Source organism: Patagioenas fasciata, chromosome 7 (genome assembly GCF_037038585.1).
Source record: "Patagioenas fasciata isolate bPatFas1 chromosome 7, bPatFas1.hap1, whole genome shotgun sequence".
In the NCBI taxonomy this organism is placed as follows: domain Eukaryota; kingdom Metazoa; phylum Chordata; class Aves; order Columbiformes; family Columbidae; genus Patagioenas; species Patagioenas fasciata.
Genome location: NC_092526.1, coordinates 18,867,686 through 18,885,320, shown reverse-complemented (window position 1 = coordinate 18,885,320; position 17,635 = coordinate 18,867,686). Strand labels below are relative to the sequence as shown.

General features: G+C 34.8%; 1 protein-coding gene across 2 annotated transcripts in view; it reads left to right on the top strand.

The window, feature by feature from the left end:
- The window catches only part of KCNH7 (potassium voltage-gated channel subfamily H member 7), a 223,748-nt gene that overhangs the window by 130,233 nt on the left and 75,880 nt on the right, over positions 1-17,635 (top strand). For both annotated transcript variants that reach the window (XM_071810981.1, XM_071810980.1), the window contains exons 3-4: positions 2,420-2,575; positions 10,997-11,029. In XM_071810981.1, the coding sequence (XP_071667082.1) occupies positions 2,420-2,575; positions 10,997-11,029 (189 nt within the window). The remainder of the gene's footprint in view (positions 1-2,419; positions 2,576-10,996; positions 11,030-17,635) is intronic.

The window sequence follows — 17,635 nt, the reverse complement described above, 5'->3', positions numbered from 1 at the left end:
GCAATGAAGAGCAGTAGAACGCCAGAGTGCAAATACTGAATGACTGTTTATAAACAAGTTACTTCTTAATATTTCTTTATTGCCAACAATTCCAACAACTCCAAGTTTATTTTTTAATTTGCTGGTATTCTTTCTTTGCATCCAGCTCTTACTTTTCAGTCACACTAGAGTCATCCTTGTTATTTTGTATTTCCCTATTGCCATTTCAATAAGGACAGATACTGATAAGTGTGTAGAAGATAACAGTTTCTGTACTAAAGACAAACACTAACAGTGACTACAACAAGCATTGTGTTTTGGTTAAATTGTGGAATTCCAGTTCCAGTCATTTGCATGATGTAAATATTCTATGCATCTGGAAAAGCCCACGTGTCTTAGAGAAACTTGAGACTAATGAACTACACTGGACTCAGCCTGCTGTTGCAATTCAAAGGAATTCAATTCTTTCAATTATACCAGATATGAATGTTTCCCATGTTTTATTCCCAAAATATTTCCACATACAGCTTAAATTTTCAATCCTGTGCTCTTTTCACGATGTTAAGCTGTGGACTGTTAAACAGCTTCTGCATTTCCCCAGAGATGCGAATCCCCAGCTCCAGTACAAATGAGGTTTGTTAAATGCTTGAGGGCGGAATGTTCTACATAAACAGGAGATAGTGTCATTACTTGGCACTCTGGGAAGCATTTCAAAAGTTGAAACACCCTTGCCTCCAAGAGCAGGGAAGTTTTTAAAGAAGTCTGAGGCTCCTTGATACCCTTGTTTGCAAAAACTGATAAACATTTGATCCACAGGAGTTCATTGTTTTCCAAAACTGCACGTCTCAGTCTCACCCCACCTTCAGTCCTTCATGTCAAAGGTGTCTGACTGGGGCATATTTGCTCAACCTATAAATCTGCCTGTCAGAGCATAGTCTATGTCACAAAATAGTGTCTCCAAGTGAATCAATATAGGTTATTTTGATTGTTTGAACTCAATATGTATTTTTATTAGTTAACTAAAAGCACAAAGATTATTTCTAAATTCTCTTCAGACTCTCTGTTTAACCAGTCGCTGCTGCAATGCTCGGCCTGCAGCACTTCTATTTTTAGCTCTAATGGAACAGTCTTAAATTGCTTATTTTCTGTTTACTAAAGTCATTGAGCTTGTAACCATGGCAACCATGGCAAGTGCCACAGCTTAACTGTTTTATTAAATGGATTGAAGATACAGCTGTAAAACTTGAAAGGCCAGCCTGTCAATTTTATACATACCTCAAATTGTCATATATACCACGTTATAGCAAGTACTACATTAAATGTGAGGAACCAGGATCTGATCTTTGTTTTAATGATATAAATCTTTCTCATCTCTCTACTCAATGGAAAAAAGAAAAAATTCTCATGTAAGGCAGATCAGGATCTGTTTTTATCAAACTGCACAGCCCATCAAGTTTCAGTGATTACTGCATTTGAATGCATAAATTGCAAATGATGTACATTAAACCAGTCCCTAATTATTATAGAAACACACCATCTCACAGTTGTGTTTGCATGAGGCTTTTAGCACATTAATGAATTGCTTACAGTAATCACATTATTTTTGGAACAGCTATATTCTGTTAAGTTAATAGAAGGAATTAAAGTAATGGCCTTGTCAAGTGAAACTTCTGAAGAGTTATACTGAATGAGATAACACAAATAGTTCTTTAAATCTGTAATTAGGCGTTTGAACGAGGATACCTTGAGTACCAGAGGTGTTGAGAACTCACACCTTCTGCTCACTGCAGTATAAGCTGCATATGCTCCATACACACAAAAACTGGGGTACTTTTAAATGAATACTTCAAATTGTGTATGACGGTTAAGTCAGATACTTCTAAAGGTCACTGAAAATTACTGCCACAGTTTAGAAATTTTTCATAATAGAATGCAAAACCCCATAGGATCAGATAACAAATATATTTCTTAACACAAACCTAAACATTATATAGCTCCAAAAGATTGAGAGCAAAAATAAGAATGGTGATATATTTACACTTATAAATATTTAATGCATGATTCATGCTGTTGTAATAGAAGCAAAAGCTTTAAGAATGTTTGACATTTAGAAGAATGGGGTTCTGCTTTCTTTGCTAGTGTTTTGGTTGGAACAGTGTTCACATTGCTACTTTTGGTGCTAAATGTCTCCATATCACAAGTCTGTCTATATAGGTATTTCAGTGGGAGAAAAAAAAAAAGACATTTTAAAGGAGAGATCTTTTGGAAGAGGTAATAATCTAATAAATTATCAAAAGCTGTATGCTGGATGTTAAATAATTAAATTCAAATAAATATTCTTCACTATCTGTTGCTGTAACTGGAATTACTGGAGTGAAAAAATAGTGACGTTTCCTTTCATTTATGTATTTCTTTCTTTTTTTATTTCTTCCATCTGCAGGATCTACCTTCATTTGCAACACCCACATAATTCCAGTGAAAAATCAAGAGGGAGTAGCAATGATGTTTATTATTAACTTTGAGTATGTAACAGATGAAGAGAATGTGGCATCTCCTGAGAAGTGCAAGCCAATATTGTCGTCCAAAATTGTAAATCGTAAGTTAATCACTGGAAGTTCTCTGCTGACCTCTGCTCTTAGCTGGGAGAGTAATTAACCTGGATAATAATGATACCAAAGAAATTATGTAATCCCCATTGCCTGAGTCATTTAAGACAGAATTAAAAAAAAATAAGAAGTTAAATGTAGTCAACTTGTTATGAAGTTGACAAGATAATCTATCAGTTTTTTGGTAGTACTAACAGCACAGATCTTGTGAGTGGTGCTTCATTAAAAGTAAAACAATTCACAGACGTGCATTACCCTTGAAAAAAATTGATTATGAACAGAAAACTTTAAAAAAAATGCATTTTTATATAACGCGTTTCATTTTAGCCTATTCAAAATTGAATATTTCTATTTTCCTTTCCAAATAAAAAATAGTTGGTGGAAGGTTTGATTAAGTTAGACTAGAAAATATAAAATGTGGGGGTAAAAAGTTAAAACAATTAAACATCTTAATTTTATAAAATTTAACTATTTAGATTGGCTTGAATGATGTGGGGTTTTTCAGATATTGAGAGAATGCTTTTGTTTTCATTCCACTCTGGAACAGAAGTGTTGTCAAAATCAGAAAACTCTACACAAGACAAAAGTCCACTTCTTATCCAGCTAGACTGTGCAGTTTTCTGTCCTGCTATCTGCAGAACATATGCTCTTTTGCTGACCTTCACTCTGCAGCAACAGCACATGATCCTTCTGCTTTGCATCTGCACTCACGTAATCTGCTCTTGCTCCAAGCTTTCCCCGCACACATCCCCATTTGTCCAAGTTCTTAGGGAAGCACAGCACACTCTGACAGTGAGCGCTGACACTCTCCCCTGGCTGGCTCAGCAACAGCTGGAAAATACCTTTTCGCAGTGTAATAATCGTTAATGTTAGTACGATAAAGGGCTCTGGAACCTAAGTTTTGTGATTGTTACATCAACACTTCAGCTTTCTCTAGATAGGAGACAAAGGCTGGTATGGTCTTCACTGCAAGAAGCAAGGGGAGAATTTTCCCAGCGTGAGTACTATCCACTACTTCAAGTGATGACATGTTGTATTATGTTTTCTGCTAGTTATGTTGAAAAGACTGTAAGGAACAGGCCTGTAGCTGTGCATATAACAGCATTACTAGGTTCCTTCTGATGAAAGTCTTTGCCATTCTTCATAATCAAGACTTTCTGCACTGTATCTTTTGGACAAAATACATCAGACCTCACTCAAAGCTTTGTGACTATTGAAACATACATAAACAAAAAGTCCCCCCATAATATTGCCAAATCATTCACATTTTTAAAAGACTAAAGTTTATTTCTATAACTAACTGAGATACTAAAAAATATTATTTTCATTAAGCATGGAGAAAGAGCTCTGACTGATTCACTCCAGATAGGCCAGAGTCTTTTCACTTATGTCTGCATAACCCTACAATGGCAGTAGATATAAGGCTGTGGAAAGGAAAATTCTCATCAGTGGAAACTAGTAGCCTGCAAACAATTATTGTTCACCAAATATCACATGTTTTTAAAAGACCCTTTGTAAATATTCTGTACAATACATATTTAAAATATTGTGCTTTTATACTTCCTTTTCTATTCTGTTTTGCAGTGTTGTTTCATTTTGGTTTTGCTTTGTTTTCTTTTTTTAATAATCAGTACAACAGCATTTTTCATTTTTCTTGACATATCAGGAAAACACTTTTCTTCTTCTAGTAATGTTATGGTAAAAATCCCCTTAAGAGGTATCAGAAAAAAAATAATAGAATTGCATCAGAAAAAAAAAATAATTTACACCAAGTAAACACTACTCAAATTCTGTTTCTAATTCAGGATTTTCAGGATTCCATGATCTTGTGAACTTTGAACACTTTATTTCTTAGTTTAAAAAAAAATTGTAACATAAATAAAATTGTTCAGTTGGTCCATGTTTAATGTGGTTCTATTGAAAAAATACAAGGTAAAATACCCATTATGGGGATATATATATATTTTTAAGAGCGTAATGTGCTGAAAGAGCTTTTTGTTCTGCTATTGCAATGCATCACTGTAAATTTTCAAGTGTTGTCACTTGCCATACTTTAAAGAGAAAAGCCGCTAAAGAGGACATCAGAAAAAAAAAAGTGCACTTAGTCAAATGATCCTTCTCTTGTTTTACAGTGTTTACACCTGACTTACACAAGGGATTTCCCTGCTGAGAGTTCTTGAAAAGTGAATAGGTGGAGCTCCACACTCAGTACAATACACCAAGATCAAGGTGCGAAAGGAGGCAGAGACTTGATTTGAGGCATTTTCCTGCTAGTGAGTTCAGCCAGATGTCAGGAACTGGCAGAAACTAGAGCAGGCACACAGCTCTCTTACTCCTACCTAGTTGCTTGTGGTTTCAGAGCAGACTTTGTGTGGGCAGGAGGGGAAGAATGCTGATACAAAATATGCTACATCGCCAACAATTCATTTTGGCAGAGAGAATTCTTAAGAAAGAGGCCAACCCATGCAAAACATCCAGAAATATTAATAACTGCAAGATATTGTGTACAGTCCAATAGTGGATTTGAACTAAAACAAATAAACAAAAGCCTTAAAATTTAGAAAAGGCAGAGAGAGATCAGTAAGCAACAAAAAAGTCATTAAAAAAGTGGATTGTTTAGCAGTAAAACCATCTTTTTTAAGTCATGTTCCCACCATAGGAAAGGCAAACAGTAGATTCTCTAGGAGGAAGTTCGTTTTTCATCATCTGACTCTGTTTAGAACATACATCAACAGGTAAAGCAGATGATCTGTTTTCATTGGATCACACACAAAATGGACAGTAATGGTACTGGTTCAAAAAAAAAAAAAGTAAAAAATTCTTTCAAATCCAGCAACCAATTTAGAGAATGAAAATAGAGAGGGAACCAGACATATAACAAGTGTAATAAACCTCTGACAAACAACCAAGACAAGCAACAGCTAATGACAAAAGATTTCATATTGTATTAACATCTACTACCCAGAAGTACACAGATCATGAGAGATTTCTTTCCAGAGCTCCTTAGATTGAGTTTTCTCATATTAGAATGTCTTTTCAACTTGAAAGCAAATAAAAATGACTAAGTCAGGTTGCAGCAGAGAAGAACTAAAAGTGAATAGGGAACAAAAAGATTGCAGTTATTTTCCTGACCTTAGAAAATAAGATAACTCTTCCACACTATCATTCTTCCTCTAATTGATTTATTAAGAGTTGACATCAAATTTATCAAATGTAACTTTGAAAAACCTTTCCTTTTTTCTAAAAACATCTATCCTGCTAGCTGCAGCCAACAGTTTTGAACAAGACCACTTACCACAATGCTCCTCCTGACTGATATCTAACACAACATAAGAGAAAAGCATTTCATGCTGTACACACAGCACATTGTTTTCAAAGGCTTTAACTGATAAGAGGGATTCTAATCAGTTAAAGAGCTGAGAGACATCTGAACAAATTAAAGAAGGTAACTTACATTTGCTAGGTTGAGCTCAGAGACTACATTTAGTTCCAGAGAGGCAGAAAACTGAAAATTTACCAGTTTAATACTGACAGATACTTTAAACAGCATTTGTAAGCTCTTTTGGGCAGGGATCCTGTCTTTGGTGATGCGCCATTGTGATGGCTAACACAGCTAGGTTCTGATTCAGCATTGGGTTTGGCAGGTTATTATAACAATAGATTATTAAAAAAAAAAAAACACCCTGGTATGTTGCCAGGGGTTTGATGACCAAAATTGAATATAAATAGAATTCTTTCTAGTCTGGTGCTCAAGAGCTCCTGTCTCATATGCAGCAAAAAGCTAAACAGGGAGTAATGTGAAAAGGGAAGATACTGGTTTCACAATAGCAGTATAAAAATCCTTTCAGCTGATCCTTTTGTTCCTTTTATTCTTCCTTGCAAGAATTTATCCTAAGTTCTCTATGGCAGTCTGACCAGTGTTTGTGTAATCAAATAGCTCAATTTTGGAAAATCCTAGCATCCACAAAATCAGTAAAGAGCCACTAAATCAGAGCAAACTGATTTTTCACTCTTTTCTGTTTCATTGCTTTCTTTTTTTTGCCACAATTCTATTTTTCAATATTTGGCATTTCATTGGTAAAATGAAGGAAGTCTTTGTTCATATATAACTTTCTGTTTGGGGGGAAAAGAACCCCCAAATTTTTGTCAGATCTTTTTTGTTGAAACTTTTAACCAAATTTATTTAATACTACATCTGTCCCATCTTCATATTCAGAGAGGTGAGGAAATTCTTTCTCTAAGCACTTCTTCCATGGCTGGTTAACATCGTCTTCTCCAGTGAGGATGTATTGGTACCTTGTGCAGTTGAAGACTTACAGAAACTGATTCCTGCTATACATGTCCATTCATCATCCAATCACTTTTCTAAGTTTTGTCTCACTTCCAGACATGAGAACACTATTCATTCTTCATGTCTTTGCTAATAATTTTGTTTGCTTTTAGTGTTGCATTTTCTTAAATCATGTAAATGTTTTATAACTCCTGAAAGCAGCTTCTATATGCAAGGATAAAAACACTTAATAACTTCATCCCACCTCACTTTATCTATTAAATGCTTGAAGACATAAATATCTGCTTTTTAAGTGAATGGACATTTGTTTAGCATATTGAAGTGTTAAGACTGAAAGTTTTGAACTACATAAGCCCAAAAAATGGATTTTACCCACACTATAACCATTCTTATGGACTGTTTTCTGTCATATCTGATAAGACACTAACATTTGCTTGATTGTCACTATGATAATAAAAAATTATTCTACAAAACTGTTGTTCATAAATTTTCATGAATCTAATAATTTTCCAAATCTGTGAAATAATGCTTAAATAATGGATGTTTAGCAAGACACTTTTAGAAAAGAGAACTCCTTTTGTTATACTCACTGAAAGGAAAAAAACAAAAAGTGCTTTCTCTAGATTTTCTGCAATGAACTAAATAAAGAATAGATGTAATTCCATACCAGTTCGGTAAAAAAAAACTTGTAAACACTACTAAGTTATCATTTAAATTTGTCTACTACTAGCAGTTGTTAACCAAAATAAGATGACACAAGAATTCTTGCCAAGTGTGTTATATAGACTTAATTAAACTCTTTATTACAAAGTGTGAAGCTACTCTAACTTCTGTACATAAATATGGCTTCTAAATAATCTCGATGAAATGGAATGTAAGTATCCGACTTTATTCCCAAATCTGTCAAACATTCCAATCTGGCATGTTCATCCACGCCACCAATTGGATGAGGAATTTTTACAGGAATTTATGGAACTAGTGGCATAAATTAATATATATTTCTGGCACCTGATTCTGTTCTTCAGAGCTATCAAATACTTTGCATCTGTAAACCTATTAACTGCAAAATAATAAGAGCAAGCATGACACAGATGGAACACAGTGAAAAACAGCAGCCATTTCCCACGGACAGAAAGTCAGATCTGAGGATGTGGACTCTGATATGAATGTATCTATAGATGTACCTACAATTTTTCTACTCAAAGTAGGCCATTTGTGGGATTGTAATGTGCATGCATGCACAAGATGAGAAAAACCTTTCAGAACAGTAATTCTGAGTAGTTTTCTTTTTCTGCCCCACACAGAGCATGCTGCTTTTTTACTGACCTATACGTGCTTTTTCTAATATCTAATCCAGTCCTATCTAAAGCAAAACTCCTACTAATATGTAGGCTGAAATAGCTGAAGTCAGATTCATTCAACTTGAGAATATTTTGACTAGCTAGAAGTACCAACCTATAAACTGAGATTGGTTCCCAAACACAGTGATCATAACCTCATGGGAGAAAGCCCAGAAAGTTATCTGATTAGGTATATAATTGCATTCTGCTGAAGAAGGATATTTGAGGATTGTCTTATCATTTTATTGCTTAAAAATCTATAAGCCTATTAAAGACACCTTAGAATCATTTCTTGGGCTTCTTCCTCTAAAGGAAATGAGAGAATCTATTATACATCCAATAAATGCATACTTTTTGGATAAGGTTCAAGCAAAATGAACAGGCTAATAATATTCTTAAATGGCTAAAACCATAATCAGAAAATCTTTCAAGCAAGGAGACTCTTCAAGGTGCTCATACTTCATCAAGTTGGGCTCTGTCCTGATCCTAACAATGGCATTACATCTCAGGAGTAGAGAACACCACATCCACTGAAGTTACAAAGAAAACAAACACAACTGAAATTCAGACCAAGCCTTTCCCTTAAGTCAAAGAATTAACTCAGAGAACAGTAATTTTTCTGTGTGCAGAGCACTTTGCTACATGAATAAGCGTAGCAGTTTAGTAAGAAGCAAGCATATATATTTTCTAAACATATCTGAACAACATCATCATGAAACATTATACACCATTTGATGCATCTGAGTTTGCCACATAGAACATGGCACATATAAGCAAGAGTAACCCTCTGACTTTGCCCAAAATGTAATGAGAAATTTGCCCAGCATCTTATTTTTTGCTGCACCCCTGGGAGCAAATTCATCATAAGTGAGGGCTAGTCAAGAAAATTTGTGTCCAGGAGGACAAAGGTTCCTGTCTAGTCAACCAGCAGCACAGTTCTGATAACCCCAGTGTCAATACGTGTATTTGTTTCAAAGGGAAATTACAGGCAATGTTAGGTGAACTGAGACAGTGTTGAACTCTTAGCAAAGGAATAGAGCCAAACAGCAATCACCAGTAAAAGACAGAAGAACCTCTTATACTGTCAAGTTCAGTGCTCCACAAATACCTAACTGCCTAATTAACATCCATTAAAATAAATACATTTTCTTAGTTTTATTTTACCAACAGAGAAATACAAGTGGGGTGGCTATATTTCTGTTTCCTTATGATGATTACTGTTGTCTTTCAGATTAGAGAGGAAGCTTCTGTGGATTCTAGCCACTCTAATTAGCTGTTTGCATTACATTCTCTCCCAGTTAGGATCACAGAGCTATTGTGCTATATCTTGTACAAATATTCAATAAATTTAAAAAAAAAAAAAAAGGCAATCTCTGCTTAGGAGATTAGAAATCAAAAAGAGGGAATGACACGGCTTTCAGTGGCTTTCAGTGGAGGTGACTTGTGCACACTGGACAGGAAAAGGAACACAAGCTGACAATATTCTGGCTATATCGAGACCCTACAAATTTTCCTTTTGCTATTTAAATAAATACATAGTAAGTATGTATGAGATTCTTGGATTAAACTAGATCCATGAGTTTCTTCCAGTCATGTAGTTGTATTCATTTTTAACAGGACTCCTATTTGTTCTTTTCAAGACATTTAAGACAAGTGGGTTCTGTGAGGTAACTTGAAGGCTAGGATACTGATTTTGCGAAGTCATCCTACATTATAATACATACCCTCAGGAAAGTATAAAGATAATGAGTTTTGCTTCATTCTCTGGTGGATGAGAGATACGTATGTCTCTATTATCCATAATAAGAACCAGCAGAGAGAACTTAACACATCTGTGCACTTGTTAAATTGGAGATTTTAACCTTGAGGAGGAAGAATTCAAAACTATCAGGGTATCTCACACTTAGACAAAGAGAACTCTACTAGTTTTGCGGAGAAAATATTTAAATGCATTTGAGAAGCTTTCAGATGGACACTGGTTATAAGGAATATGTTTTGTTATTTATATTATTCAACATGGAGTAGACATTATTTTAAGGTAAGCAAACAAAATAGATCTATAGATAAAAGTAAGGGAGTTTACCACCACTATGTCTTTTTTCTCAGGCATAGAATCCTGTCTTTATTACTTGACTATATTAAGTAGCAGAGTGCCCAGGCAAGCTGGGCATTTCAAAGACCTGAAAGCAATTGGCAAAACCATATAGTCTGAGGAGTTCTTCTCATGAAGACATGAAATGAGTAAGCCCTATCAGGAACATGAAACTTCTCTAAGTTCATATTCTGTACAAGTGTCAGTGGAGAAAGCCTATTCTTCCTAAGGAGATTATGAATTCTTCAACTTTTCAATAAGTTTCTTACAAACAAAATTGGCATTTCCTAGCAAATAAATGATCACTGAGATCAGAAGAGGTTCAGTCTCATAAGAAATAGCACATTAGTCTGGGTACATCTCCGTCAGTTTTCTATCTGAAACATTAGCCAACTTTAAAACTTGGTAATTGGAAACATATATTGATCTACGTGACAAACTTGGTAATTACCTTAGTATTCTTAATGGAATAGTTCTTAAATTTTCCAGATAAATACAGAAATGTACTTTTAGAATAATTCTTCTGCAGATTAAATGTATTGTATATGAATTCAAGCTACCTGAATTTGCTTCTAAAATGGGTGGAAATTTGATATTCTACCTTCTTTTCTTAATAGTCTGTTTATTTTTTGAATCTATTTCTTTTGAAGCTAAAGCTTTTTGTAAATCTAGTTTAATTGTATTTCAGATGGTAACAACCTTTCGAGTGGCTCTTCTTCAGGTAAATCTATCTTCTAAAACTCTATCTACTAAAGTCCTTTTATTGCTTTGTTCTGATTATATTATTTCAAAATCTCATTACATTTTCTATAATTCTAGAAGAGTGCAAGTCAAAATAAGGCTCTTGCTCCCATTCTCTGAATACTTATTTCTGCAATACTATACATATAACAGCTAAACTATTAAATTTAGTATAATTATATGACATATAAAATCCAAACGTAGTGATACTTTTCAGCTTATTATCACTGAAAGCTCTTGTATGCAGAGCTCAAAAAAGTTTCAATCAATACATGAGACAAAACACACTTCAGAAATTGCTAGCACTATAACAATTCCGTGCTAAAACATATTGAGAACTTCCTCAGCCTTCCTGTCTCAGACAAAAGCAATATTCTTTTTTCTATGAAGTCTGGCAACCAAGATGATGAAGGGTTGAGAGTTTCTTGAGGATTAGATTTAATAGATGGAATGAATTCTTTTTTCTGTCTTCCAAAAACCCCACCATATTCTCTGCATGACAGCAAAATACTATGCTAGTTGACAACTTCTTTGCATATATTTTTTGTGATGCTTGCTATTTTGTTTCATTGCAGATATTTACTTTTTTCTTTCTTCTGCTTTTAATTATGCCTAAGAAATAAAAATGTAAAAAGTGAAATCTCTTTCTGAGAGGACCAAAAATTATTTTTCCTTATGTTTTTTTCACAAAGACACTCTAACTCCTATAATCTTAACATAATGCATAAGATCTAGTAAACTGACATCTCTATCAACAAATGGGAAGAAAACTAGACAGGTAAATTTACAGGTTCACATTAACATTTAAGGATATAACCATTCCATCTTTTAAGGGAGACACTGAGAATGTTTTTCAGACTAAATTCACTGGTCAACCACACACAGCACAGCCCTACGTGTCGCTAGAGACTTCATTCCCTTCCTTTCATGTTTTTCCAGGCTACTCCAGAGACTTATTTGTAGACAGGGAGATCTGGAACCCTATTATTCTCTTAGACATTCTCAATACTACGTTTTAGGAGAAGTATAGCCTGAAGATAAAAATGTGCCATCACCAGCACAGAGATAAAACAACTTTCTCACTTACAAAGGAACATAAAGAAGATAGCTGGTACTAATACTTACAGAACTAAAGCACAACCTTAAATTTTAGAGAAAACTAAAAGAAGACTCAAAGTGCCAAAATTTAAGTGGACCAGGGGATTAAAAGAAAAAAAAAAAAGTGTCTGTGCAGTATCTGGGAATTATAAGTTTAAGATTCTAAAGTTAATAGTCAGATTCCCTTTCCTGCCTGAAAAGAAATGAAGATTATTTAATGAGTAGAGCAAGAAAATGATCCACTTATGTATGCTCCTTTACATGTGGGGGAAAAGAACTACAAAAAAACCATAATTGGCTCTTGCTATAATTCTCTGTCTGCTGAGTGCAGACAGAAAAGAAGGCATCGTTGTGTGGCTTAGTGTTTACATAGAGTACATTTGAGTATCTGCTGCTATTTTAGGCTGTCAAAGTTCAGGGATTCCATTTCTCAAAAGTAATTGTTTCCTTCAGTCTGTTGCACAAGTTGCTAGATGGTATTTCCAAGATTTTGAGCAGCAATTCAGCAGCTGCCCATATCTGTATTTCTGATAACGTGGATCCTGAAAATTCCTTGAAAGTAGGCATTCAATTATCAGAATATCTTTCGGCAAAGAACTGACTTGTGCTCCTTTTTGTGAAAGTAACATTGCTCATTGCTTGGGGAAGTTTCAGAACAAAAGTATTGTTGAATTAACCCATGCTCTGGAGGATAGTCTGTCATAATCTATCTACTTTACTTGCCCTTGTCATGGAAAAGTCTCTCTGTTTAGAATAGGTTGAACTTTGTGGATATGTATTTTGTATTCTTTAATTTTATAGGCTGAAAAAGTAACTTCTGTTTCATATTATAGCCAGATAATTATCCACTTCAATAATACTATCCAAGACTCTGTTTTCTTCATCACTCTACCACAGCTGACAGGTTGTATCTGAACACAGGCAGCTCAGAGTTTGGTTTAGCTCTCAGCCTAGGACAGGTGGTACATTATACCGTGAAGCAGTTCTGACAGTTTCTACACCACACTTGATTTATCTTGTGCAAAGTTTTCATGCATTTGAGCTCCTTTGATTTGAGTTTGGAAATTCTAAATCTAGAGAAGACTAAATCTAGTTGCCAGATAGCGAGCCTGAGAGCAGCTACCACTGTTCTTCCCTTTGGTTGACTCATCTGAAAGACTCTTCATGTACTGGTTTCGGATAACTACTTCTCCGCATCAGCGTGAAAGCAGCAATGTTGCTAGAGATTCTACAACTGGCTGAGCAATTCTTTGAGGAGACGTCATGATCTACAGTTGCTGTCTCCTAAGGACACCCTTCTGCAATGCTCAGGACAGGAAACCAGGAATCCCATGTGCATTGACTTGGGCTAAACAGACTTTGGGATAGCACATAGCAACTACCAGTAAGCTTAAAACCACTAAAGGAATTGTAGTGGAAGTGTTTCTCTAACTTTGCCACTGTATCTAGTATATAAGTGTACATTTTCATCACTAGACCTTTGAGGAGAACATTCCCTGTAACAAGGCAATATTTAGTATCACTTCCATTCCTTGTTACAGAATGCTTGCATGAAACGGAAAGGGAAATTACTTGCCATGTCAGCGTATTGGGTTACTAAAGAAATCCTTATTCAGTTATGTTCTTGCTGGAATACCCCATTTTCAAAATGAAATTTGTACTGCTGAGCAGGTAATCTGCAACCATGATTATGACTGTTGATAAGGTCTTTTTTGAAGCAAGGTTTTTTTTCCCTGCTACAAAATTCCACAAACTTCTATATGACAGTATTTAGTGTTTAAGAATTGCAATTTTCCATTAATGTTAACATTTCCCATTTCAATATTTAGGGAAAAGCAAGGCTATTATTTTTTCTTATCAAGGTAAGATTTTTTCCTACACTTTTTTCACAAAACTATCAGCCAAAATATTTTATTTCCATGAATTCTAAATATCTTCTCCTTTGACCTCCAAAAATATGAAACAAATTTAAAAAAAGCTTTCAGAAGGCAAAAAAAGTCAATTCGAATTTGGGACTTTGGAGATAACACAAATAGTTTAGAAGTGTCCCTTCTTGTCCGTAGTGTATTTTTTGACCGAGTTCTGCTATTTAGAAACTCTAAGGGTTAGCTGAGATAGCACAGAGAACAAATGCAACTAACAGATCAAATCATTTGCACATTACTTATTCAGCGAAGCAAGGTTGGAAAGGAGGAGGTGGAATGTAAGCCTGGAACTGTGACTCAGACTTGACTGCTTTCCTCAATTGCTCTTAGCAAGACCCACTTAAACAAAATCTCTGACTCAGCATTAGTAAGAACTTGGCAACCTAGTCTTCATCTCAAATAAAACATAAGGATTTTAATGCAACATTGTCTCTATGTTTCTAGTAAATAGCTAGTGGCATCTCAAAAATGTTTTTGTATTGTAAGCCAAGAAAAATTTGCTCTGACATCATACCTACACAAAGAAGGCGTTGTCCACTTTCAAACAAAAGATTTTACCCCATAAATAGCATGCCAGGAAAGCTTCCACTGACTCTTCCAGTCTATACCACAGCAGCAGGCCGGGGGCCGTGAATTTTGCTACATGACAAACTGTATTACTACTGAGATGAGCAAGCAAGTGTAATGTAAGCTAGAGAAATTCTGAATGGGCCTCCTGATAGCTTTAGCTGCAGTGCTGCAGGAGAGAGCTGAACGTCCAACACATTACAGAGCTCATTATCTGTTCATTGAAGAGGAATACAAATGCTCCTCCTCTAAAGAATATTCAAATTAAAAAGCAGGAAATAGGGACTTTAACTTTGAGACTTTTATTACAGTTTATAGAAGAATAGCAAAAAGCTGCTCAATTGAGTTTTCTATTTCATGCCCAAGAGTCTTAGCAAGAAGCAAAATTCTCACTGAGTATTCTTTCCAGCCGAACTGCCATTAGACAGCTAAATCAGTAATGCAGGATAACATGGTCATATTAACTTGGTGAAGCAGAAAAGACCATCTGCACCACCATGAATGTGACTAAAATAGAGTGCCAGCAAAAAGCCTTTAACAGTGTCTAATTCCAGAATACACTATGATCGTTATTTTTAAGAAGTTCAGTGTAATTGATGAAAATAAATAATAGTATTTGTTTCATTTTTAATGTAATAGGCTTAAAAATTGATTTATAAACTGCTTTACAACTTCATTCTACATGCATTTACAAATAAAAAAATTATTTATGTATTTCACTAATTTCAAATGTATATTTAGTAAGTTAGAAGAACTACACATGTTCCCAAGGTGCACTCTGCTGAATATCACTATGCAGCCTGAAAATTGGCACCTCTACCTGCTGTTTAAAATATGCATCTCTGTTTTTATGTAATAGAGATTTCTGTCTACTGTACTATCATGTCTGTATACGCATTAGAGTAACAGATTCAATGCTAAATATCTGGAATTCAACAGGCTTTTTCAGAAACTGTCCAAAAAAAAAAAAAAGGGAAAAACGTTGTGTGAATTTATAGTTTAAGTATGCGGGAAAAGGGTGGAAATAAAAGGCCAGATTTCTAAATACTGAGATGTTATCAGTAGAGTCTCACAGGTTTTTTAATACATTTTCAATTACTTAGATAAAAAAAGTTGTGAACAGTGAGGTGATGTTATTTGTGGATGTCACAAAATTATTCAGAATATGATATGAGATTTACAGACATAACCTATAGTATTGAGTGGCCGAGTGATAAAACAGCAAACAAATTTTTTTATCTGTTACCAATCAAGAACAAAATCTCTCAGCTGTTATGGAAAAAATCTTAAATTAACACAGGCTAGGTAGATAACTCTAAAAGGGTAGATAACTCTAAATATTAGGAATTATAAGGAAAGGGACTAAGAGCCTGTTACGTCATTGCATTGATCCCTGAGTGTGGCTCGGGCCACTGCCAAAAATGAATATATTAAAAACGAAAAGAAATTGAGAAGAGTGAGAAGGATGATCAGAGGTACACAATACAGTTACACAAGTATTCTTCAGCTTGGAAAAGAGGTATACAAAGAGGAATGTGACAAATGTATGAAAGCTGTAAACGTTATTGAGACTATAAAAAGGGAACAATTATTAGCTATTTTTCATATCATAAGAACTATCACCCTTTCCGAGGCAATTGGTTTGTAGCAAGCAAGGGGAAGTACTTCTTCACAAAGGCACGCTAAAATTAGGGTACTGTTCCATAAAGGATACTTTGCAGATCAAAGTACAGCTGTATTTCAAAAGCCCCTGGTCAAATTCATGGAAGAAAGATACACCCAAAGTTCAGTTTGTGGTTTGAACATAGTCTCTGGCTCAGAAAGTTTCTGAACTGCAGATAGGCAGAAACTGAGTAAATTTACTGGGACAAATACCTCACTGCAGTGGTTCTTAAGCTCCTTCTTCATGTATCCACTACTGGAAAATATCAGGGGTCCAACAGTGTGCTAGATGGACTTGTGGTATCATCTGCTAGGGTAACTTCAGCTCTTACACAGCTTGAAGAAGAGCAGGGGACTTTCATTCATTTAGAATTCAAAATAAAATAAATACTAAATATATAGGACATTTACTTCAAAACATTACATGATTAAGCTGTGCCATCAATTGCTCTGCACTTACTGTTGGCCATAGACATCAATGAAAGACTATTTCAAAACATTTCAAAATGGTATGATAAATTTCAGTGCTAAATATTAATGAATATTAGCTAGCTACAAATGCTGGCAATTAAAACTGACTTAAAAAAAAATCTTATCGCAAAATAGATTTTCTTATCCCAGTAAGAGGGAATAACAAGACATTTTGAGATGTCCTCAGAAATAATTTTGCTATTGATTCACTGTGGAAAATATTTATGTAGCAAAGTGATGACTGGCAAGAAACTACTGGATAAGTCAGACCATTTATTCAACAGCATCTAATTGTTTCAATTATTTCAGTTACTTAATTTTGTTAATTTTTTTTAGCATTTCTTTTTCGAAACTGTTAGCTATGGTTTCTGTACATCAGAAGTCCCTGTGCCTCTACCTGTGAGTTGCATTACACAATACATCAAAATCTTTGCTATTTAGGTTTCTGGTTTTGGAGGGACAGTTTGTAGATTTTACAGTCCTTTCTTTACATTTTCTTTATTTGCACCATATTTTATACTTCCTCTCAGCTACTAAGATTTCTTACCATCACACAAAGTTGTTGGTTTTCACACACTCAGAATATCCCATCCTGCCGTTCAATACACCATACCCATACAAATGTACAAAACATAATTGCATCGGGTGGGTACAACTGAGGCTTGTGAGCTGTGTCACTGCTTTTTCTACTTGTGTGTTCCTTTACTTTTCATTTTAAACTCATTCAACATAAGTGTTTCATTTAATTTTAATATGTAAGTATCAGAAAGGATTGTGGCAAAACTTATACACAACTTATTTTTCTTTCCTGAAAGATTAGCACTGGTATCTTCCTGTTTAATTTGTAGCAAATAAATCAATAA